General features: G+C 42.9%; 1 protein-coding gene across 1 annotated transcript in view; it reads right to left on the bottom strand.

Annotated features, from left to right (window-relative positions):
• Positions 1 to 331: 331 nt before the first annotated feature.
• The window catches only part of IL1RL2 (interleukin 1 receptor like 2), a 51,203-nt gene continuing 26,596 nt past the window's right edge, over positions 332 to 24,938 (bottom strand). Inside the window, exons 6-10 of the mRNA XM_060117733.1 lie at positions 14,768 to 14,897; positions 13,856 to 13,992; positions 9,757 to 9,900; positions 2,596 to 2,757; positions 332 to 750 (exon numbers count right to left, since the gene is read on the bottom strand). Coding sequence (XP_059973716.1) covers positions 332 to 750; positions 2,596 to 2,757; positions 9,757 to 9,900; positions 13,856 to 13,992; positions 14,768 to 14,897 — 992 coding nt within the window. The remainder of the gene's footprint in view (positions 751 to 2,595; positions 2,758 to 9,756; positions 9,901 to 13,855; positions 13,993 to 14,767; positions 14,898 to 24,938) is intronic.

The following is a 24,938-nucleotide window of genomic DNA, read 5'->3' on the forward strand; positions in this document are numbered from 1 at the left end:
CTGTATCCTGGCTACCCAGCCCCACCGGGGCCACACCACATGCCAAACCACCTGACAGCTGAACTGCCACTCTACAACCCTCCATGTCCCATCCCCAGGGGCTCAAACGCTAATGCTCCATGCTCATCAGTGCTCATGAGTGTTCAGAGCCAGTCAGTTAATGAGGGCTTCGGGAGAGGTAATGTCTTTCCCTCAAGAAGTAGCTCTGAGCAAAATGAGCAAATAAACACAGTCCTTTCCTCAAGTACACAACTGTAAGCTTTAAGCAAATGGCCCAAATGCAATACATCCTTATTTAAATGTGAGCCACCACATGACAACCAACTGTCCATCACGGGGTGATGAACCCCACGTTGGCCTCCCACTTGCTGTCCATGAGGTCGAAGGGCGTGTGCTTTAGCAGCTGGACAGGAGGAGAAGGTGGCCACCTTTTGGGTGGCATGAGATACCTCACTTTTTTCCAGAACTTGGTCTTTGCACACTGTGACTGCTCTGTGAAGTCCCCACTCCACTGGATGGCCCCATGCTTCTGTTTGATGTACTGAATGGACTCTGGCAAGGTTGTATAGTCCTTGACCTTCTCCAGTTCAATCAGAATGACCTTTATCCCATCCTGGATGAGAACATTGTAGACTGTGATTTGTTCTTCTGACATGTTCCTTAATAGGTCAAGGCTCAGTGCTTCAGGAACTATGATGATGATCAGTCTTCTGCACAGCTTAATATTTTCATCAATGACATTGACCACATCTGGAAATAAAGAAAGAAGATGCAGAACATCTCATGATTAAAAGAGCCACAGACCATGCACTACTCAGAACAAGGATCTTATCATGTCTAACTTTGTATCTCCAAACTGAGCTGAAGGTCTGGTATATATTAGAGGATAAATACTTTAAAAAAAATAACAGACTTTAAAAGGATAGGACACATGTAGTTAGCTCAAATATTGTACTAATCTTTATTTGTGTTTTCCTCTTGTGCTTCATAGTTATTTAAATGACCAGGACTTATAAGACTAACTTGAAACCAAATAACATATCCTAATGATTTCTTGGGAAGGGGAGCGGAAAGTTCTTGAAATATCCAACTATGGATAAAACTTGGTCTTTTTTCAAAACAAAGGCCAAGTTTTATTATTATTATTATTATTATTATTATTATTATTTTGCGGTACACGGGCCTCTCACTGTTGTGGCCTCTCCCGTTGCGGGGCACAGGCTCCAGATGCGCAGGCTCAGCAGCCATGGCTCACGGGCCCAGCCGCTCCGCGGCATGTGGGATCCTCCCGGACCGGGGCATGAACCCGTGTCCCCTGCATCAGCAGGCGGACTCTCAACCACTGCGCCACCAGGGAAGCCCTAAAGGCCAAGTTTTATATGCTCCTTATTCTTAGGATACAAGAATAGACTGTAACCTCCCCAAGAGCACTTCCTTCTTCTCTTTTGGTTTATTTTAATATTTCTAGTGCCTACAACATTACCTGGCACGTAGCAGGTGCTCAATAAATATTTGTTGAAGAAGTGAATGAATGAATAAATATTGATATGCTTATGAAATGAGAGCTCTTCTGCAGGTTTATAGCAAGCACTGGATCACATTTTCATTTCCTCATGGAGGATGATTTCATAACTTGAAAAGGTGTGATAAGCTATGGATAGAAGCAGCCGACAAATCCAAAGTTCTTAGAAACCTTTTAAAATGACCCAGAACAGGTCACTAGGTAGTAATCTTGGTTTCCTGATGATATTTCAAATATCAGCTGTTTACTGTATCACCTTCTAAGAAAGAGAAAGTATAGGATAAGATGGATGTTTTCATCTATTGAGTATCTAATATGTGCTAAACTCCATACTGGTCCCTACTCAGGTTTTACCTCATTTAATTCTCTCAACTGAGTCAGGGAAGCATTCTCAACCCCATTTGACAGACGAGACAACTGAGGTTCAGTGATGTTAACTGCATTTCCCAAAGCTACTCTCCTATTAAAAGGGGGAAATAAATAACTTCTATTTTATTTAGGTAGGGCAGGGTTGGCGAGAGTTGAAGTTTATAAAACCAGCCTGAAACATGAGCTCTTTTACAAATTCAAATTGACAGAAAATACTCAGCCGTTAGTCTCAAAGATGTGACAGCAAAGGACCCGTTGTCCCTTTTTAGTCTCTTGGTCAAGGTTGTGTATGTCATCATCCAGCGGTTCATACAAATGGGTCAACTCTATCCTTACCCACCGTGAAAGTCACATGATTTCAACCAGGAATCCCAGTTATCCTGTTGTAGGGATGAGCCTAATGAGAGAAGAGAGCCTGGTCCCACCACCTCAGCTCAGGGGCTGTGGGCAGGGGAGTGGAAGGCTCCCTGTGGTTCTGTGGGAAAGACAAGCATAGCTCCTTCTGTTTGTAAAGTCAAAGAAGAGGGAGGTTTTTTTTTTTTTTTGGCTGCATTGAAGCATGCAGGATCTTAGTTCCCCAACCAGGGATTGAATCTGTGCCCTCCGCAGTGGAGGCACATAGTCCTAACCACTGGACCATCAGGGAATTTCGGTTCCTTTCTATTTTATTCATTTCTTATTTTTATACCTCATTTAAAACATACCTTGTCCTGGAAAGTCATCCCTGCCAAATATAAATAACTTGTATCCACACTGCCTCTCCAGCACCTCGGGGAGAATCTTCAACACCAGAGTGTCCACATCACGGCTCTGGCTTTCTCTTTGAGGCTTGGAGTCCAAGACGTATGCATCATACAGCTTCCCATCTGAAAAGGAAATGGGACAAGCTCGTGAAATTATTCCTACCAAATTATGTGAACAAAGTGAAAATCTGAGTTGCTATCATGATGTCTTCTTCCTTGGGTTCAATGACTTCAGGGTGCCCAGTTGGCTGACTCATTGCCAAGCACTGCATCTCATTCTTTCAACACTTTAAATTTTCACTCCAATCTCTTCTTTCATGCATGGTTGTTTGAGGATAAGTTGAATGTAATTCATCTTTGTTTCTCTAGAGGTAAGGTGTCTTTTTCCCCTGGCTTTTTTCAGAATTTTTTCCCTATCTTTTATTCTGTAGTTTGAAAATGATATGCCTAGGTGTAGTTTTGTTTGTTTGTCTTTGGTATTTATCCTAATTGGAGTGCTCTGAGCTTCCTGGATCTGTGGTTTGGTATCTGACATTAATTTGGAGAAATTCTCAGTAATTAGTGTTTGAAATCTTTCTGGTCCTCTCTTTCTTCTCCTACTGGTATTCCCATTACATGTATGTTACACTCTTTGTGGTTGTCTCACAGTCATTGGATATTTTGTTCTGTTTTTTTCCGGTCTTTGTTCTCTTTGTTTTTCAGTTTTGGAGGTTTCTACTGAGGTATCCTCAAGCCCAGAGATTCTTTTCTTAGCAGTGTCTGGTCTAGTAATAAGCCCATCAGAAGCATTCTTCATTTTTGTTTGTTTTCTGCTAGCATTTCTTTTTGGTTATTTCTTACTATTCCCATCTGTTTACATTGCCCATCTGTTCTTGCACGCTGTCTGCTTTATCCTTTAGAGTCCTAAGCATAGTAATCATAGTTGTTTTAAATTCACAGTCTGACAATTCCAACATCCCCACCATATCTAGTTCTAATGCTTGGTCTGTCTCTTCAAATTGTGGGGGGTTTTTTGCCCTCTAATAGGCCTTATAGTTTTTCTTGATAGCTGGATGTGATCTACCAGGTAAAAGGAATTGCTCTAAATAGGTCTTTAGCAACATGTGGTGAGGAATGGGGAGAGGGGAAGTATTCTCTAGTCCTATGATTAGATCTCAGTCTTTTAGTGAGCCTGGGCCTCTGGACTATGAAATTCACAAACGTTTCTCAGTGTTTTCTCCCCCTTTAGGTTGGGCAGGATGGCTAGAGAGGGCTGGAGTTTGTTATTTTCCTTTGCCCAGGCCAGTCAGGCCCCTGATAAAACCCCAGCAGGTTAGGCTCTCATTTACTAGTGTATCCTGAGGGCAGTCCTTGTTAAGAACAGAATGTTCTGGTGTCTTTCAAAAGAGTTATTTTTCCCCTCTCCCTGCTGGAAGCACATAAAGGAATTTTTCTCTATTATTTACCATCAGAGCTTGGTCAGGCTCCTGGAAGTAAAACTCATGAAAGTGTGAGGGCCCCTTTATGATTGGGTCCCTGAAGAGGGTTCCCAGACCCAACTGCAATATGTGTGTGTGGAGGTTTCCCCATACCAACAAGCAATTCTTGGATGCCAGCAGGGTGTCTAAGAATTCAACTCCATTCTGGCACTTTCTACCCAGAGATAGAATCAGATTGCACAGGGAAAGGGCTCAGTCCCACAAGATCACATTCCACTTCAGACGCCCAGTTGTTACCTGTGCTTCTGACCAAGGTGCTCCAAACTGGAGGTTCCAACGACTCCTCCCACCCCAATGTAAACAGCTCCTAGCAGGAAGCAGCTCTTTGCAGGAGGCCCTTTTGTCCTGTCACTCTAGCAAAGCTATATTTTAACTTAACCTTTACACCTAGTGCCTCCAAGCTTAACTAACCTCTGGCCAAAGCACACCTTTCAAATCTTTTGATCACACAATGCCTTGCCTAACCTGTTGATTCTTTTTTTAGAAGTAGAAATGAAGAATAAATAATTAACAGATGACTACATCTCTTCCCCAGCTTCCCCTTCAGTAATCTCACAAGCAGACTGTGTGAACAAGACAGCATCTAAAGAAAGATCATGCGGAGTCAACAAGCCTGCGCGCAGTGGGAGATGGTGAAGAATCTGACCCCCTTTCTCAGAGATTAACTGAGATTATTTCCCCTTTTCCCTTTAACACTTTCATGGCCACGCAGAATCTTTGGAGTTGGTTCTGGGACACCAGTCCACCTTCTCCCCGGGTTTCCAGCCTCCTGAATAAAGCAACATTTCCTTTTCCAACCAACCCTTGTCTCTCGAGTATTGGCTTTCGAGTGATGAGCAGCTGAACCTGAGTTTGGTAACACTAATTCAGGATACCAGTAGCAAGTCCAGGGTGTCACCTGTACTCCGGACCAACTGGCTATAAACCAGATTCCCACAACCCCATCCTTGGGTTCGATTAATTTGCTAGAACAGACTCAGAGAAACATGTTACTTACTAGACCACTGACTTATTATATAAGGATTTTAAAGGATATGAAATCAACAGCCAGATGAGGAGATGTACAGGGCAATGGATGGAGAAGGGGTGCAGAGCATCCATGCCCTCTCTGGGGGGCACCACTCTCCCCAAACTCTACCTGTTCACCAGCCCAGAAGTTCTCCAAAGCCTGTCCTTCCAGGTTTTATGGAGGCTTCATTACATAGGCTTGATTGATTAAATTAGGAGAAGGAAGCTTCACAAAGCTCATCCCTGATTCATCCTGTGCAACTGTGTCAGATGCTATTTTCCAAAAATAGCCCCAGCAGTATTTCCAGTCCCACATGTTCTTTCTGCACTTTGCCACACCCCACAAAGGGGCAGAATCTATTTCGCCTTCCTTAGAATTGGGTAAGATCCTGCAGCTGCCTTGACAAATGAACAAGGTAGAATTGATACTAGAAATTCAGGGTCTGAGTCATTAAAAAAATAATGGCTTTTACCTAGCTCTGCTGTTCTTGAAACACTAGCCCTTGGAAGCCATCACATGCTGTGAGGAAGCCCAGTGTAGTAGCCCCCATAGAGAGGTTATTTGGAGAGGAGCCCAGGCCACCAGTCAACAGCCCAAATCAGCTGCCTGTCCCCCAGCTGAAGTCCCAGGCATCATGGGGCTGAGATAGGCCACCTCCGCTTTGCCCGTCCACCCTCCTGACCCACAGAATCCATAAGCAAAATAAGTGGTGGTTTTATGCCATGAAGTTTTGAGGTAATTTGATTCCCAGCCACAGTAACTGGGCCAGAATTAGGGAAATAACAATGAATAGCAACAAATAACAATGAGGTGGACCACCCCCCGCAACTGTCTACATCATCAAGAAAATTACAGAGACACAGATCTACTAGTGAGTTTCCTAAGGAAAGTGGGCTCTGCTCTCTGTGTAATGGTGGGGAAACAGGGCATCCAGGTTCTGGTGAAGTTCCTTTCATTTTCTAAGGAGATTCATACCTACTTTTGATGTTAAAGCACCTGCGTACAACCTCATTGGCTGTTGGCAAAAATACACTCATTTATTTGCACAACTTAATGTTTATGAAAGCTGCCTAAAGATTATTTGATTCCCTACTTCTCTCAATACGATGTTGCTAAATTTTAAACCTGATCAAACTGGTCCTGTGGAAAAACCAGATGGAATCAATTTGACCTTCAGGTCAGTGCGCTAACTGAACTGCATGAGTTTTTGGCATTTTTGCCCTAGCATGAAGACACTGGGAGAAAAGGCACATTAAACATGCTTTTACACTTACCATGGGAATTTTGTTGCAAGCAAAGTTCATTACATCACATGCTTTGAAAACAAGATCTCCCTACAAAACAATTTTCCTGGGGGATTGGCCCAGAAAAAGCCATGTGTTCTCATGAGCGAATGAAAAGTTTGTGTAAACAGTGCCATGAACCTTGTCATGGCTTTGCCTTCACTTTTAAAGCAAGAGCATCTTTAAAAACCATCCAAGGTGGGTCATTAACTGTCCCCTGCCCTGCTTATGTTATCATTCTACCCTTTGTTCACTGTACCTGTTTTGTTTTTGTTTTAAATTTATTTTATTTTTGGCTGCGTTGGGTCTTCATTGCTGTGTGCAGGCCTTCTCTAGTTGCAGTGAGCGGGGGCTACTCTTTGTTGTGGTGCACGGGCTTCTCATTGCAGTGGCTTCTCTTGTTGCTGAGCATGGGCTCTAGGCACATGGGCTTCAGTAGTTGTGGCACCAGGGCTTCAGTGGTTGTGGCTCGCGGGCTCAGTTGCTCCGCGGCATGTGGGATCTTCCTGGACCAGGGCTTGAACCCGTGTCCCCTGCATTGGCAGGGGGATTCCCAACCACTGCGCCACCAGGGAAGCCCTTGTTTTTGTTTTTAATCATCTGTTCTACAGGTACATTCCCCACAAACCTATTTGGAATAAGGGGAGGCATAGACATATCTCTCGTGTAGATTTGTAAACTAACCCTTATATTTGTGTACACACATGCACACCTGGAATAAGAATTTTTAAACTCCCTCCTGTGATTTAACAGACAATAATACATAGAGCTCGTGGACTTAGGCCTGTCCATGACTCCTAATAAAACTGTGAGTTATACACAGCTCACTATTAATCACAGCTGCAGCTTGACTAATCTGGTTGGAATAAACAACTCATCACGAGAAGTACACATGTTCTCTCTCTCCCTCACTTGTATTTGTTGTCCATTACTCCACACGTTCCCAACTAACCAGAAAATATCCTCAAGGGACACAAAGCTGGAAACGGCATCTGGGACTCATCTCAGGGTCTCATCACTAACTCACTGTTGAAGTCACACTCAAAGGGGGCTCACAGGGCAGTTCTCAGAGACTGAGCTGGAGGAAATTTAATCACAAAGGGCGCGTGTACTTTTCTGACTTAAAAGGAAGAAGACTGCCGGCTGACTGTAGGTTCCCATCTCCAAATCCTCAGCCCGCCGATACCAAATCTGGGCAGCAGCCCGGTCTAAGCAGAGGGTGGGGCTCCCTGAGTCAATCAACTGTTCAGTTTCCCCTTCTCAGGGTGAGGCACGATTCTTTTTTTCTCTTCCTGCTACACTTGACCTCACTCGTGGCAGTTTCACCACACACTCAGCATTCACGCTCCGGGGATCGTGGTAAGTCAGGGAGGGAGTTCTGGGGACAACACTGAACCCACGCAGTCCCCTGTCAGTCAACAAACAAAGCGTCTCTGTGTCAGAAAAGACAAGCAGTAGTGCTGCCCTGAGGTCTCTTCTCAAACAGATGCAGGAGGACCACAGGCAGAGGTGGGCTTACGCAGAGCAGACTCTACAGGGGCCACGGCCCAGCTCAGCGCCTACAACACTAAAAGAGCTTCAGGCTGCATTGGACATGCAACACCAATTTCCACAAGTGAATTGTGCCATTAAAGAAAAAAAAAAAAAAAGAATCCGTTTTTTTCCAGGTTGCTCAACGGCCGCCAATTTTGAATTCTGAAATTTAACTTAAACTCCAAGTTAGGACACTTACGCTTTATCAAACATGTGGACAAACACATGGTTTTATATGCCAAGCAGGCACTTAGTGTGACTACCACCCTTCTGTGAAATAGGGATTCCTAAAACGTGCTGGGACCCACCCCACCTCCTTGAGTTCCCGTCAACCCTGCAAGTCTATGGACTTGAAAGGGATACGTTTGTGTATCTCCGTGCAGGAAAGCTGCACAGACCTCTCTCAGCCATGTGTGACTTTTCTATCCAGTTAGGACACGTTAAAGCAGATGTATTACTTTTTTGCGAGGCCTTGATTGATCACATCTATTCTGAGATACAAAGAAAATAGCACAGAGTTAAAAGCACAGTGATGGGGGCTTCCCTGGTGGCACAGTGGTTGAGAGTCCGCCTGCCGATGCAGGGGACAAGGGTTCATGTCCCGGTCCGGGAAGATCCCACATGCCGTGGAGCGTCTGGGCCCGTCAGCCATGGCCGCTGAGCCTGCGCGTCCGGAGCCTGTGCTCCGCAACGGGAGAGGCCACAATGGTGAGAGGCCCGTGTACCGCAAAAAAAAAAAAAAAAAAAAAAAAAGCAGCACAGTGATGGGAAATGCCGGATCCTCAGATTTGGGATCACAGGGCACTTCTCTGGTGACAAGCGCTGGCAGGACACAGCTCCCCACGCCAAAATAAACCCACAGGCAGAGCAGCAGGGGCAGCTTGCTTGGACTTTCAGACATGGGAGCCCCCTGCACCCCAGGACCCTCAGTGCTTTCCTGAGCTTCAACTCTGCTATTCCTACAGGACTCTGTGAGGCAGGTTCTGATCATTGTCCCCTCCCCTCCCCTCCCCTCCCTCCCTCCCTCCCTCCCTCCCTTCTTTCCACCTATACCTGAGAAAGAGAAGAGAATTAAATACCTAAATCACACAGGGAGTAAGTGGAGAACTCAAGTTCAAACCCAGGTCTGTCTCTCTCCAAACTTGAGAGTTGGATACAAATCTTTTTGGGCACCAAGCCCAGGCCCAGAAGGAGCTGCAAACACAGGCAACTCCTTGCTCTCTGTGACATAAATTCTGCATGCACATGTGCTGTGTTGAAGATGTACCGTGGACAGAGCTCACGCTGCTCCAAGAGAAATTTTTGTCTTTTGCCAACACCAGTGGATGTGAGAACCTTCCTAAAACAGTTGCACTGGGAGCCAGAAGATGATCTGCCAGGTCACTCCTAGCTCACAAGCCTTATGCGATCGTACGGTGCTGGTGGCTATGGGCAAATCCTTTCTCTAAAGTATGAGAAGCCCCAGGGAGACGCTCTCCTCTAAAGTTGTCAACAACACGAAAGGCAAGCTAGTAAAGATGATCAAGTAGGGCTCCCCTGGTGGCGCAGTGGTTGAGAGTACACCTGCCGATGCAGGAGACACGGGTTCGTGCCCCAGTCCGGGAAGATCCCACGTGCCACAGAGCGGCTGGGCCCGTGAGCCATGGCCGCTGAGCCTGCACGTCCGGAGCCTGTGCTCTACAACGGGAGAGGCCACAACGGTGAGACGCCCATGTACCGCAAAAAAAAAAAAAAAAAAAAAAAAGATGATCAAGTATATTTACAATGGTTATACGGACGAGCAGATTCCAGGACAATGCATTTTTCAATGGTTACTCACCTTCTATGGGCCCTGCAGAATGGAAGGCACTTCGATACCAAAGTACAATGTCTATCTTAAAAACGTTGTAGATACACGCAACAGACACCGCCGTGCTGGTCAAGACAAGAAGCCCTCCTATCAAGTAAGCTCGAAAATCTGGAACTACAAATGACAGCAAAAAAAACCTCAATAAATAATAAAATAATAATACTACAAAGAGTCAATTATACACTAACTTACACAAGTCCCATTACATACGCCAGATGGGTATAAGATGACAGAGAGGGGAGCACTTAATTATTCCTTTACAGTTAAGTAATAGGTATGGGGAGTAGAATAATTTGGTCTTGATCATGAATTTGGGGAAGAAAATGTGCTCTTGGGAATCTGGAGAGGGAAATTCTGCAGACCCCTAGCTCCAGACGATGGATGTGGCATGGCTCTGACCGCAGGAAGACAGCTCACCTATCAAAGCACACATGGCCAGGTCCTCCTTACTCAACCCTAGACTCTCCATAGGTGGAACCTGAGAACCTTTACTGGGAAAGTTCCCCAGGTGGTTCTGCTGCATGTTCTTGATTACATTACTGTTATTACTGCCTTCCCAGTTACTCAAACTTGAGCAGCAGGACCCTTGTCATAAATAAAGAACCTTCAGTTGCCTCCCCTAGAAGCCATCTCCATGGCTTCATAAGACTGGCCGAGAGCCGAACTCCCACCTCATCCCCTCTGGGCCAGCAGAGGCCGGGCTGGGCACCTGTCTGCAAGACATGGTCTCAGGAAGGGCGTTTACACTCTGCTCTGTTTTGTGAGCACATTGCCAAGCAATTAAAGCAAACGCAGTGGGCAAGAGATGACCAAGGAGAAGAAGCACTTTCTCTGGAACTCCAAGTCCCCTCAAAACATGCTCCTACATATCTGAGAAGAGGAACAGCACAGCTTTCTGCCTTACCACAGCCCAAAGCAGTGCTGTCAAAGAAGGAGGCTCTAGGAAGGAGAGAGAACTAGAAAAGAGGAAGAGGGAGAGGGGAAGAGAAATCCTCCCCATTCTTAGGATCCACCGCACATCCACCACTTCCTTCATTGGCCCCCTCCCTGGTCCTCCGGTCCCCACGGGAAAGTGTGTGTGGGTAGGAGGGTGGGCGGGAGGGGGGAGGGGAACTTACTAAAGAGCCGATCACAACCTGCCCTAGGCCACACCGTGTTGCAAACCTTTTGCCAAGAAATCTCTTTGCGTGCTTGTATGTCTTCCAATACATGGCATAATAAAGCACAATAACTAAAAACACATTCTGTGTCCCCAAAATTAATCCACCGATTAAGTCCCAGCATAGCCAAGTGGATCTGCTCTGCACACTGGTGCCAGTTGGTCCTGACCGTGTGTTTGAACCTCTAGCTTCTATCTGTTGATGGAATCGCCTCCTCCCCACTGCCACCTCCCACTTTTGTGCTTTTTACCAGCTCTTGGAGCAACAGTGCCACCTCTCCCCTCGGGAAGACCTGTGTCTGGGGACCTTTACTATAAACATCAGGGATCTTGGCATTGCAAATGGTCGTGATAAAAAGACCATGGCCACAATATTTATGAGATTCAAAAAGCCTCTGGTAAGTAAACAGGAGTGTTGGCCTGAAATTCTTGGGTAGATCATTCACTGCATTCAGGAGTGTCGATACCCTCTGCTCTATAATTGAGCTAAAAGACAATGAAATTCCAAACAGGAAGTTAATGAATAAGTTCAAAGGAAGTATTGGCTTTGAAACTGAAATAAGTGGAAAACTCTCTGTTGAGACATCAGGTGCCCTATTGAAGGCCCTATTTAAGGGGGTATTTACCTTTTGGGTCCACATGGCTACTACCAGCCTTAAACTGAGATGGTACCTGAGAACAAGTGATTAAAGGAAATGCATAGAAGAGCACACCCAACCCAAACAACTCTCTAGAGAGCCTGCTTCCGATAATCCAAATATGATTCACATCTGAAGGTGTCTTCAACAAAAATCAGGAAGTCCAATGGAGAAGCTGTAACCTTACTTCAGGTCCCAAGGAAACCAACAAGAGGCTTGGATTTAAGAGCGTTCGTTCCTAAGAATTTAGGGAAAACAAAACAGAGTGCACATGTCCAAATACACATTGCATGTGAGATATGAGATAAGTGTTGATAAGAACAAAGATGAATTTAGTAAGCGTAGGTTTCCTAACTAACCTAAAACAAAGGAGATTAAGGACATGTCCCCCCCTCCTGTACGATCAGCAGGTGTTAATCGATAACATCATTCATTGCTCTGAGCCTGGACTTTGCCTCAGAATCCTTCTGAACACAGTGCTTCCACGTGGTTATTACCTATAAGGCAGTATTGACATAGAAATTGACACTGGTCTTCCTCCGTCTAGGTTGGGGCAGATTTCAGTTATAACCACTTCAGGTCTTGTGCAATTTCCAAGGCTTCCCACAATCAGGTTCCCCTCTTTTCTCTGGTGTGGACCCTGAGGCACTCTCTCCAGCAATTTTACTCCTAATGATGTATCACAAAGGAATGCTTCTACATGAGCACCAGGACCAACACACGAGAATTTCCATAGCATCATGATTTGTTAACAGTCCCAAACTGGAAACAACTCAAATGACCACATAGTTACAGTGGAATGGATACACTGTAACCTAGTTATTCAATGGAACAGGATTCAGCACTGAAAATGAATGAACTTCTGCTACACGCTACATCACCGTTGCCTCAGTGAACCCCACGAACCTAAGAAGAGAAGCAACACATCAAAGAAAACCTACTATGTAACTCTCTTTACATAAAGTTCAGAATCTGTCCAGTAAGCAGTTGGAAATGCAGAGTTGCCACATGGGAAGGGAAAATGTCATTGGACATGTGGAATTTGTCTTCATGCACACAGGGATGGCAGTTGAAACCATGAGGAAGAGGGATAGTATCAGAGAGAAGGGTATAGAAAGAGTGGCTCTGAGGACAGAATCTCAAGAATCGCCCGGATGTGCCATAGAGGGAGATGGGATGCACATGACTGATTGGGGGAAAGGGATCCCAAATGACTTTCTATGACAAAGAAAAGCCACTGAGAAGAGGAAAAATGGACAGTGATGGCAGATGAGCCAAAACTCCTTCTACCTGAGGCACCCAAGAGGTCTCCCCCTGGTCCAGAGTGAGAAGGGGGAGGTGCTGTGTGCTCATTCACAGGAAAGGCACCTGGGGACAGTGTGACCTTGGCCTCCGGGCATGGAAGCGAGGTAGGGAAAGAGCACAGTCAGGACTGCAGGCTGCTGTGGACACACACCTACTGACTGCTGTTCAAAGGGAGGGGATGGGCACTAGTGGGAATTTAGCTAGATGCACGCAAACATGGCTTTAACTGATCCTTAAGGGACACTGGAAAATTCAAGCCCTCTCTCTTGTGTGTAGCTATCCAAAAAAAAAAAAAGGTGATATTAATAGAATATAAAAAAGCTGTCTTGGTAAACTACAGGCTTGGTAAACCTCCTACAAGGTACTTCAAACCTTTCCAGATACATTTAAGAGTTGAAGGTTTTTCTTGAGATTATGATTTCATCCTTCACTACTTACTCTCTGGTTCTATCACCTCCAGTGGATAATCAGCACACTCTGTACAGTGTTAAGTGCACAATCTGTGTACACACATGGAATCTGAAGCCTTCCTGCTCAGATATGAGAATTCAGCCTCTACAGATAATTTTACAAAGTTACATGATAAAAATATACATTAGCATTTTATTTTTACATCACATGGTTTATAATAAAACAACCTAAAAGCTGAAAATCACAAGTACATGATTATAAAAGTTGAGCAAGCAGGTTTAGTAAAGGAATACTTCTGTTTTCTAGAGTTCTGATGCATAAAATCTCAATGCATGTTAATAGGGAGCTTTCTAAGGACACTGTAGTGAAGCCACAACCTGACCCCAAGAACATGATCAGACAGGGTATCCACTTTTATCTAGATTTCATATTGAGTTTCCCTATTTAATACCACTTTGCTGCCTCACACCAAACATTTAAAGTCACTCCTCTTTCATTTGTTTCCTTGACATCTCCTGTAACACTCAGAGCAGAATACATCCCACTAGAGTATTACCTGGGAGTTTTAGTATAACGTAAGCTGCAGACACTCCAGCGTGGCATGTGAAAGGGTGGCCATAATCTTCCATTTTCACTTCTAAGAAGGTTATGTTCACTGTGTAAAAAATATGTCCTGGAAAAACAGTGTAGTTTCTATGAAAGAAGAGCCAGTCATTAATATGTACATGAGTTGTATTTAACCAACATATTTTATAACCTTTTGTCTGGAGAATAACGTTCTTTCCTGGAGAACACTTGGGGCCATCATTTCACCCTAAGAATACCCTGCTGGCTCAATGAGGTGATGGATTGTGTAGCACCAAATTTGCATTTTCTTCTGGACTGTGATGCAGAAGTGTAGTCCTTTTCATTAGAGACACCATCCTCAGCCCAAAGGGGCCTTCCCCTATCCCTCTCCACTCATCCTAACCTACCTACACTGAAAAGCCCAACACAAGTTCTTCTGCCTTTTGGCTTCATTAGTCTTGTTTCATACCACTGAACTTAAACCACCATAAATTGGGTCTACGCCACTCCATTAGCTAATGATCATGTATTGCCTCTCCCAAGAATCCCTGTGTTGTGGCCATTTTGCTATTTAAGCCTTGAAGGCCCATGGCCTTCCTAAATAGGAATGAGACTCATTGAAAGGAGTAGTGGAGAGAAACTGATCTTGCTGCTTGAAGCTATACTTTGTTGTTTTGCCTCCTCTCTCTATGATCCAAGCAGGATTAATAACATGAGCATCTTCTCTGAACCAGATGCTTGACCCCACAGTACTGAAAAGGGCTTTGAAAGCTACAACCAAAAGGAGTGAGGGGAGAGACAGTGAGAGCCACCTAAAATAAAGCAGTACCAGCACCAAAATCATTTAGATGGAGAAATTCTTGCTAGGTTTTTAGGGAAGCCAGAAAAGCAAAACACCTACTCGATTCCTTCTTGAATTCGTTTGGATTCCTTGTAGTAAATATTGACCAACGTGTTATTGACCCTCCAGCAGCGCAGGTTTGTGTTACCCCATGTGTCTGTTATATTGCAGTCCACGATGAGGGTGGAGCCTGTACAATCAAATTCATAAACACACAATGAAAACACTACTAAAGTGACCTGCTTAACAAAGGCACCTTGCTTCTGAGCCTTGAATATATTCAATTACCAAAAATGTCCCCCTGAGGTCAATGTTCACCTACTGTACATTATTCTCTCCCTGAATGGAGATGACAAGGACACATGACCTTCCAGGATGCCTATTGTACAGAGACAGGAATAAGCTGTCAAACATCACCAGCTTCAGACCAATTTTCCCACAATATCAGGGGCACACATACTGCTTCTACTCTCAGTAAACTTAGCAAAGTTTACAAAGTATTTCACACACGTTTTCTCATTCCGTCTTCTTATCTTTCAGACACTCCTACAAGGCAGAAAAGGGGCAGAGCTATTATCCCCATCTTATAGATGAGAACACTGAGGTTCAGACAGATCAAGTGCTTTACCCAAGGTCACACATTAGAGGAAGGAAAGAAATGTGACTCTGGTTTCCTAATTCCAAATGCAGTGATATTTCTACTTCAGCATTTGTGACCCCTACCCTTTCCCTCTTTCCTTTATCCTGCCTCCACATGCATTCAAAAATTATCTTAAATAAATTTACATTTCATCTTATTTTGCCCCTAAAGCCTAATAAATTCGATCTATTTACTACATGTAAAAATATTACTGTACTTCTAACAGTCTACTTTAAGTTTCTTTATTCTAGGTGGTATTAAGGTTTTTTTTAATTTGTAAAATATAACACAGTTATGGTAAGAAGTATAGAGTATAAGTGTAAAGTTACCGAATTATTAAAAATCAAATATCCATATCACCTTCACCTCATCAAGAAAATAGTATATTGCCAAAACCCCAGAAGCCACCCACTTGCTTTCCTTATTTTATATTTTATCACTTCCTACTCATCCCTGAACCCTGGCTTCCAATGATCGATGTTTAGTTGGTGATGCTCACCCATGCTGTTGGACGTCACCATAGTCCATACAGACAATGGACCATACTAGTTCTTTGTTGTTCTTGTTGTTGTTGTTTTACATTTTTATTGGAGTATAATTGCTTTACACTGTTCTGTTAATTTCTGCTGCATAACAAAGTGAATCAGCTATATGTATACATATAACCCCACATCCCCTTCCTCTTCCATCTCCCTCCCACCCTCCCTATCCCACCCTTCTAGGTGGTCACAAAGCACCAAGCTGATCTCCCTGTGCTATGCAGCTGCTTCCCACTAGCTATCTAGTTTACATTTTGTAGTGTATATATGTCCATGCCACTCTCACTTTGTCCCAGCTTACCCTTCCCCCTCCCCGTGTCCTCAAGTCCATTCTCTATGTTGGCATCTTTATTCCTGTCCTGCCCCTAGGTTCATCAGAACCACTTTTGTTTTAGATTCCGTATATATGTGTTACCACACCATATTTGTTTTTCTTTATCTGACTTACTTCACTCTGTATGACAGACTCTAGGTCCATCTACCTCACTACAAATAACTCAATTTCATTTCTTTTTATGCCTGAGTAATATTCCATTGTATATATGTGCCACATCTTCTTTATCCATTCATCTGTCGATGGACACTTAGGTGGCTTCCATGTCCTGGCTATTGTAAATGCAGTGAACATTTGGTGCATGTATCTTTTTGAATTATGGTTTCCTCAGGGTATATGCCCAGTAGTGGGATTGCTGGGTCATATGGTAGTTCTATTTTTAGTTTTGTAAGGAACCTCCATACTGTTCTCCATAGTGGCTGTATCAATTTACATTCCCACCAACAGTGAAGAAGGTTTCCCTTTTCTCCACACCCTCTCCAGCATTTATTGTTTGTAGAATTTTTGTTGATGGCCATTCTGACTGGTGTGAGGTGATACCTCATTGTGGTTTTAATTTGCCTTTCTCTAATGATTAGTGATGTTGAACATCCTTTCATGATATTGTTGACAATCTGCATATCTTCTTTGGAGAAATGTCTGTTTAGGTCTTCTGTCCATTTTTGTATTGGGTTGTTTGATTTTTTGATATTGAGCTGCAGGAGGTGCTTGTATATTTTGGAGATTAATCCTTTGTCAGTTGCTTTCTTTGCAAATATTCTCTCCCATTTTGAGGGTTGTGATTTCATCTTGTTTATGGTTCCCTTTGCTGTGCAAACCTTTTAAGTTTCATTAGGTCCCATTTTTTTTTTGTTTTTATTTCCATTACTCTAGGAGGAAGGTCAAAAAGGATCTTGCCGTGATTTACATCATAGAATGTTCTGCCTATGTTTTCCTCTAAGAGTTTGATAGTGTCTGGCCTTACATTTAGGTCTTTAATCTATTTTGAGTTTATTTTTGGGTATGGTGTTAGGAAGTATTCTAATTTCATTCTTTTACATGTAGCCGTCCAGTTTTCCCAGCACCACTTACTGAAGAGGCTGTCTTTTCTCCATTGTATATTCTTCCCTCCTTTGACAAAGATAAGGTAACCATATGTGTGTGGGTTTATCTCTAGGCATTCTATCTTGTACCATTGATCTATATTTCTGTTTTTGTGCCAGTACCGTACAGTCTTGATTACTGTAGCTTTGTAGTATAGTCTGAAGTCCAGGAACCTGATTCCTCCCGTTCCGTTTTTCTTTCTCAAGATTGCTTTGGCTATTCGGGGTCTTTTTGTTTCCATACAAACTGTGAAAATTTTTTTTCTAGTTCTGTGAAAAATGCCATTGGTAGTTTGATAGGGATTACACTAAATCTGTAGATTGCTTAGGGTAATACAGTCATTTTCACAATATTAATCCTTCCAATCCAAGAACACAGTATATCTCTCCATCTGTTTGTATTGTCTTTAATGTTTTTCATCAGTGTTGTAATTTTCTGCATACAGATCTTTTGTCTCCTTAGGTAGGTTTATTCCTGGATATTTTATTCTTTTTGTTGCAGTGGTGAATGGGAGTGTTTCCTTAATTTCTCTAATAAAAAGATTTTTCATTTTTAGTGTATAGGAATGCAAGAGATTTCTGTGCATTAATTTTTTATCCTGCAAGTTTACCAAATTCATTGATTAGCTCTAGTAGTTTTCTGGTAGCATTTTTAGGATTCTGTATGTATAGTATCACGTCATCTGCAAACAATGACAGTTTTACTTCTTCTTTTCCAATCTGTATTCCTTTTATTTCTTTTTCTTCTCTGATTGCCGTGGCTAAAACTTCCAAAACTATGTTGAATAATAGTGGTGAGAGTGGACATACTTGTCTTGTTCCTGATCTTAGAGGAAATGGTTTCAGTTTTTCACCATTGAGAACAATGTTGGCTGTGGGTTTGTCATATATTGCCTTTATTATGTTGAGGTAGGTTCCCTCTATGTCCACTTTCTGGATAGTTTTTGTCATAAATGGGTGTTGAATTCTGTCAAAAGCTTTTTAGCAACTATTGAGATTATCATATGGTTTTTATCCTTCAATTTGTTAATATGGTATATCACATTGATTGATTTGCATATATTGCAAATCCTTGCATTCCTGGGATAAACCACACTTGGCCATGGTGTATGACACTTTTAATGTGCTGTTGGATTCTGTTTGCTTGTATTTTAGTGAGGATTTTTGCATCTATATTCATCAGTGATATTGGCCTGTAGTTTTCTTTTTTGTGACATCTTTGTCTGGTTTTGTTATCAGTGTGATGGTGGCCTCGTAGAATGAGTTTGGGAGTGCTCCTTCCTCTGCAATTTTTTAGAAGAGTTTGAGAAGAATGGGTGTTAGCTCTTCTCTAAATGTTTGATAGAATTCACCTGTGAAGCCATCTTGTCCTGGGTTTTGTTTGTTGGAAGATTTTTAATCACAGTTTCAATTTCAGTGCTTGTGATTGGTCTGTTCATTTTTTCTATTTCTTCCTGGTTCAGTCTTGGAAGGTTGTACTTTTCTAAGAATTTGTCCATTTCATCCTGGTTGTCCCTTTTATTAGCATATAGTTGCTTGTAGTAGTCTCTCATGATCCTTTGTATTTCTTCAGTGTCAGATGTTACTTCTTTTTCATTTCTAATGCTATTGATTTCAATCTTCTCCCTTTTTTCTTGATGAGTCTGGCTAATGGTTTATCAATTTTGTTTATATTCTCAAAGAATCAGCTTTTAGTTTTATTGATGTTTGTTATTGTTTTCTTCATTTCTTTTTCATTTATTTCTGATCTGATCTTTATGATTTCTTTCATTCTGCTAACTCGGGTTTTTTTTTTTGTTGTTGTTGTTCTTCTTTCTCTAATTGCTTTAGGTGTAAGGTTAGGTTGTTTATTTGAGATCTTTTCTTGTTTCTTGAGGTAGGGTTGTATTGCTATAAACTTCCCTCTTAGAACTGCTTTTGCTGCATCCCACAGGTTTTCTGTCATCGTGTTGTCACTGTCATTTGTTTCTATGTATTTTTTGATGTCCTCTTTGATTTTTTCAGTGACCTCTTGGTTATTTAGTAGTGTCTTGTTTAGCCTCCATGTGTTTGTATATTTTACAGTTTTTTTCCTGTAATTGATATCTAGTCTCATAGCATTGTGGTCGGAAAAGGTACTTAATACGATTTCAATTTTCTTAAGTTTACCAAGTCTTGATTTGGGACCCAAGATATGATCTATCCTGAAGAATGTGCTATGAGCAATTGAGAAGAAAGTGTATTCTGTTTTCTTTGGATGGAATGTCCTATAAATACCAATTAAGTCCATCTGGTCTAATGTGTCATTAAAGCTGTGTTTCCTTATTTATTTTCATTTTGGATGATGTATCCATTGGTGTAAGTGGGGTGTTAAAGTCCCCTACTATTATTGTGCTACTGTTGATTCCCCCTTTTATGTCTGTTAGCATTTGTCTTATGTATTGAGGTGCTCCTATGTTGGGTGCATAAATATTTATAATTGTTATATATTTTTCTTTGATTGATCCCTTGATCATTATGTAGTATCTTTCTTTGTCTCTTGTAATAGTATTTATTTTAAAGTCTATTTTTTCTTATATGAGTATTGCTACTCCAGCTTTCTCTTGATTTCCATTTGCGTGGAATACCTTTTTCCATCCCCTCACTTTCAGTCTGTATGTGTCTCTAGGTCTGAAGTGGGTCTCTTGACGGCATATATATGGGTCTTGTTCTTGTATCCATTCAGATAGTCTGTGTCTTTTGGTTGGTGCATATAAGCCATTTATATTTAAGGTAAGTATCTATATGTATTTTCCTATGACCATTTTCTTAATTGTTTTGGGTTTGTTTTTGTAGGTCTTTTCCTTCTCTGTGTTTCCCTCCTAGAGAAGTTCCTTTAGCATTTGTTGTAAAGCTGGTTTGGTGGTGCTGAATTCTCTTAACTTTTGCTTGTCTGTAAAGGTTTAATTTCTCCATCAAATCTGAATGAGATCCTTGCTGGGTAGAGTAACCTTGGCTGTAGATTTTTCCCTTTCATAACTTTAAATGTGTCTGCCACCCCCTCTGGCTTGCAGAGTTTCTGCTGAAAGATCAGCTATTAACCTTATGGGGATTCCCTTGTATGTTTGTTGCTTTTCCCTTGCTGCTTTTAATATTTTTTCTTTGTATATAATTTTTGATAGTTTGATTAATATGTGTCTTGGCATGTTTCTCCTTGGGTTTATCCTGTATGGGACTCTCTGTGCTTCCTGGACTTCACTGACTATTTCCTTTCCCATATTAGGGAAGTTTTCAATGATCTCTTCAAATATTTTCTCAGACTCTTTCTTTTTCTCTTCTTCTGGGACCCCTATAATTCGAATGTTGGTGTGTTTAATGTTGTCCCAGAGGTCTCTGAGACTGTCCTCAATTCTTTTTTCTTTATTCAGCTCTGCAGCAGTTATTTCCACTATTCTGTCTTCCAGGTCACTTATCCGTTCTTCTGCCTTAGTTATTCTTCTATTGATTCCTTCTATTTTTAATTTCATTTATTGTGTTGTTCATCATTACTTGTTTGCTCTTTAGTTCTTCTAATTCCTTGTTAAACGTTTCTTGTATGTTTTCCATCCTATTTCTGAGATTTTCGATCATCTTTAGTATCATTACTCTGAATTCTTTTTCAAGTAGACTGTCTATTTCCTCTTCATATATTTGGTCTGGTGGGTTTTTACCTTTCTCCTTCATCTGCTGCATATTTCTCTGTCTTCTCTTTTTTTTTTTTAACTTACTGTGTTTGGGGTCTCCTTTTCACAGCCTGTAGGTTCATAGTTCCTCTTGTTTCTGGTGGGTGAGGTTGGTTCAGTGGCTTGTGTAGGCTTCCTTGTGGGGGGGACTGCTGTCTGTGTTCTGGTGGGTGGGCTGAATCTTCTCTTTCTGGTGGGCAGGGCCACGTCCGGTGGTGTGTTTTGGGTGGTCTGTGAATTTAGTATGACTTTTGGCAGCCTGTCTGCTAATGGGTGGGGTTATGTTCCTGTCTTGCTAGTTGTTTGGCATGGGATGTCCAGCACTGGGGCTTGCTGGCCATTGGATGGAGCTAGGTTTTAGTGTTGAGACAGATCTCTGGGAGAGCTCTCACCAATTAATATTACATGTGGCCAGGTGGTCTCTGGTTGTCCAACATCCTGGACACGGCTCTCCCACCTCGGAGGTCCAGGCCTGACATGCAGCCAGAGCACCAAGACCCTGCTAGCCGCACAGCACAGAAAAAAAGGAAGGTTAAAAAAAAAAAAAAAGAACAGACAGAACCCCAAAACAAATGATAAAAGCAAAACTAAACAGACAAAATCACAGAAACACACACACACACACACACACAAAGGAAAAAAAAAAGAAAAATCCCCGAACAGACAGAACCCCAAGACAAACGGTAAGAGCAAAACTAAACAGATGAAATCACACAAAGAAACATACACACAGACACTCAGAAAAAGAGAGGAAAAAAAAAAAGGAAGAGAACAACGAAACCAATAAACAAACCCACAGATGAAAACAAACACTAAAAACTAAACTAAGGTAAACATAGAACCAAAAACAAATCAAATACAGAAAGCAAACTCCAAGTTCACAGTTGCCCCCAATGTCCCCCGCCTCAATTTTGGGAACACTCGTTGTCTATTCAGGTATTCCACACATGCAGGGTTTATCAAGCCGATTGTGGGGATTTAGTTCGCTGCTCCTGAGGCTGCACAGTGAGATTTCCTTTCTCTTCTTTGTTCCCACAGCTCCTGGGGTTCAGCTTTGGTTTTGGCCCCACCTCTGCGTGTAAGTCACCCTCAGGCATCTGTTCCCCGCTCAGACAGGACAGGATTAAAGCAGTGGCTGATTAGGGCTCTCTTGCTCACTCAGGCCTGGGAGAGGGTGGGGTATGGTAGTCACAATTGGGATGCCGGGAGTGCCTGCTGTGGCAGAGGGTAGCATGATGTTGCAACAGCCTGAGGTGCGCCGTGTGTTCTCCTGGGTAAGTTGACCCTGGATCACAGGAGCCTGACAGTGGTGTGCTGCATAGGCTCCTTTGAGGGTATGGGTAGAGACCTGTGCTTGCACATGGGACTCTTTTTTTTTTCCTGTGGTACACAGGCCTCTTACCGTTGTGGCCTCTCCCGTTGCAGAGCACAGGCTCCAGACGTGCAGGCTCAGCGGCCATGGCTCATGGGCCCAGCCTCTCCGTGTCATGTGGGATCTTCCCGGACCAAGGCACAAACCTGTGTCCCCTGCATCGGCAGGCAGACTCTCAACCACTGTGCCACCAGGGAAGCCCCTGCACACGGGACTCTTGATGGCAGTGGTGGCAGAGGTAGCAGTCTGTGCCTGTCTCTGGCATCCAAGATTATAGCTGCGGCTCATGCTCATCTCTGGAGCTCCCTTAGGCAGTGCTTTGCTGTCTGCAGGCTCACGGAGCAGGAGGCCCCTCTCCTCATGCACCCCGAAACAATAGTGTCTTGCCTCTCTGGCAGACCCAGACTTTTTCCTGGACTCTCTCTTGTCTAGCTGTGTTGCACTAGCCCACTTCAGTCTGTGTTCACACAGCCAACCCCAGTCCTCTCCCTGGGGATCTGACCTTTGAAGCTCAAGCCTCAGCTCCCAGCCCCTGCCCACCCTGGCGGGTGAGCAGACAAGCCTCTCAGGCTGGTGAGTGCTGGTCGGCACCGATCCTCTATGCAGGAATCTCTCTGCTTTGCCCTCTGCACCCCTCTTGCTGTGCTCTCCTCTGTGGCTCCAAAGCTCCCCACCCCATCCCTGCCAGTGAGGGGGCTTCCTAGTATGTGGAAACTCTTCCTCACTCACAGCTCCCTCCCAGACATGCAGGTCCCATCCCTATTCTTTCGTCTCTTTTTTTTCTTTTGCCCTACCCAGGTACGTGGGGAGTTTCTTGCCTTTTGGGAGGTCTGAGGTCTTCTGCCAGCATTCAGTAGGTGTTCTGTAGGAGTTGATCCACACGTAGATGTATTTTTGATGTATTTGTGGGGAGGAAGGTGATCTCCACATCTTACGCCGCCACCATCTTGAAGGTCTCCAACATACTAGTTCTTATTCATTTCTCTTACTGTTGCTATATACGCACTGGCATGGTTTCTATTATTTACCTCCTATGCCTATGGCCTATTTGAACTCTCTTCTCTTCTGCATGTCTCCCAGGTCACATGTGTATATACCTCATGTATAGTTGTTTAGTTGATCTTTTTTATAGAGTTAAATGGTTAGATTATGGATTTTAATGTTTTCTACACTTATTATTAATCATAATGATATTTAAAGACACATGCTTGTTTAGAACTCACCATTGGTCCCATTCCATGAAATTTGATATGTTCTCTCTGCCATTATTTTCTAAATATTCTGTACCAATGGCTTTGGCTTAATCTAACCAAGAAAGTAAATAATTAGAAGCTAAATTTGTTGTTGCTTAATTTTTTTAATTAGTGGATTTATTTTTTGTTGGGTTTATCATTGTTTTGACTTTAGCTGTAAATTTCTAGATTACCTACATGGGGATTATACCACGTGGTCTGTATAATTTCCTCTTTTGGGTCTCTGAGTTTTTCATAGATGTTTATGAGTACTATCCATTAAAAACATTATTCTTAACATATTACTAGAGTATTTTAAACCCTTATTTGACTAGCAAATTTGTCAAAGCCAGAGTATGTTAAAATCTCCCACTATAACTGAAACGATTGTACTGTCTTGTTGTATTGTCCTTGTATTTCTGAGAGTTCAGCTTTATATATTTTATTTTGATGCATGGCTATTTGACACATAAACGTTTTTATTTGGGGAAGGATAATTTTTATTAGTATAAAATGATTCAATTTGTCATTTAATTTTTTTCATTGAAAGATATATTATCAGATTGAAAGATTAATATTGTGAATCTGATTTCTTTATATTTCTATTGTATGCAAATCTTATGCATATCTTGCTTATGCACTGATTTTTAATCTTCTAGGACATGTATTTTTAGATCTGTGTATTTTGAGGAGAGCATATAATTGGATTTTTTTTTTTTTTTTTTTTTTTGCGGTATGCGGGCCTCTCACTGTTGTGGCCTCCCCCGTTGCGGAGCACAGGCTCCGGACGCGCAGGCTCCGGACGCGCAGGCTCAGCGGCCATGGCTCACGGGCCCAGCCGCTCCGCGGCATATGGGATCCTCCCAGACCGGGGCACGAACCCGTATCCCCTGCATCGGCAGGCGGACTCTCAACCACTTGCGCCACCAGGGAGGCCCGGATTTTAATATTTGACTCAACCTGAACATCTGCCTTTTTTAAAAAAAAAAATTTATATTTTGGTTGTGTTGGCTCTTTGTTGCTGCATGCAGGCTTCCTCTAGTTGTGGCGAGTGGGGGTTACTTTTCGTTGTGGTGCATGGGCTTCTCATTGCAGTGACTTCTCTTGTTGTGGAGTATGGGCTCTAGGCAGGGGGGCTTCAGTAGTTGTACAGCGTGGGCTCAGCAGTTGTGGCTCACAGGCTCTAGAGCTCAGGCTCAGTAGATGTGGCACACGGGCTTAGTTGCCCCATGGCATGTGGGATCTTCCCGGACCAGGGCTCGAACCCGTGTCCCCTGTCTTGGCAGGAGGATTCTTAACCACTGCACCACCAGGGAAGTCCCGAGCATCTGTCTTTTAATAAAAACTTTGTT

Source organism: Mesoplodon densirostris, chromosome 14 (assembly GCF_025265405.1).
Source record: "Mesoplodon densirostris isolate mMesDen1 chromosome 14, mMesDen1 primary haplotype, whole genome shotgun sequence".
NCBI classification, from domain to species: domain Eukaryota; kingdom Metazoa; phylum Chordata; class Mammalia; order Artiodactyla; family Ziphiidae; genus Mesoplodon; species Mesoplodon densirostris.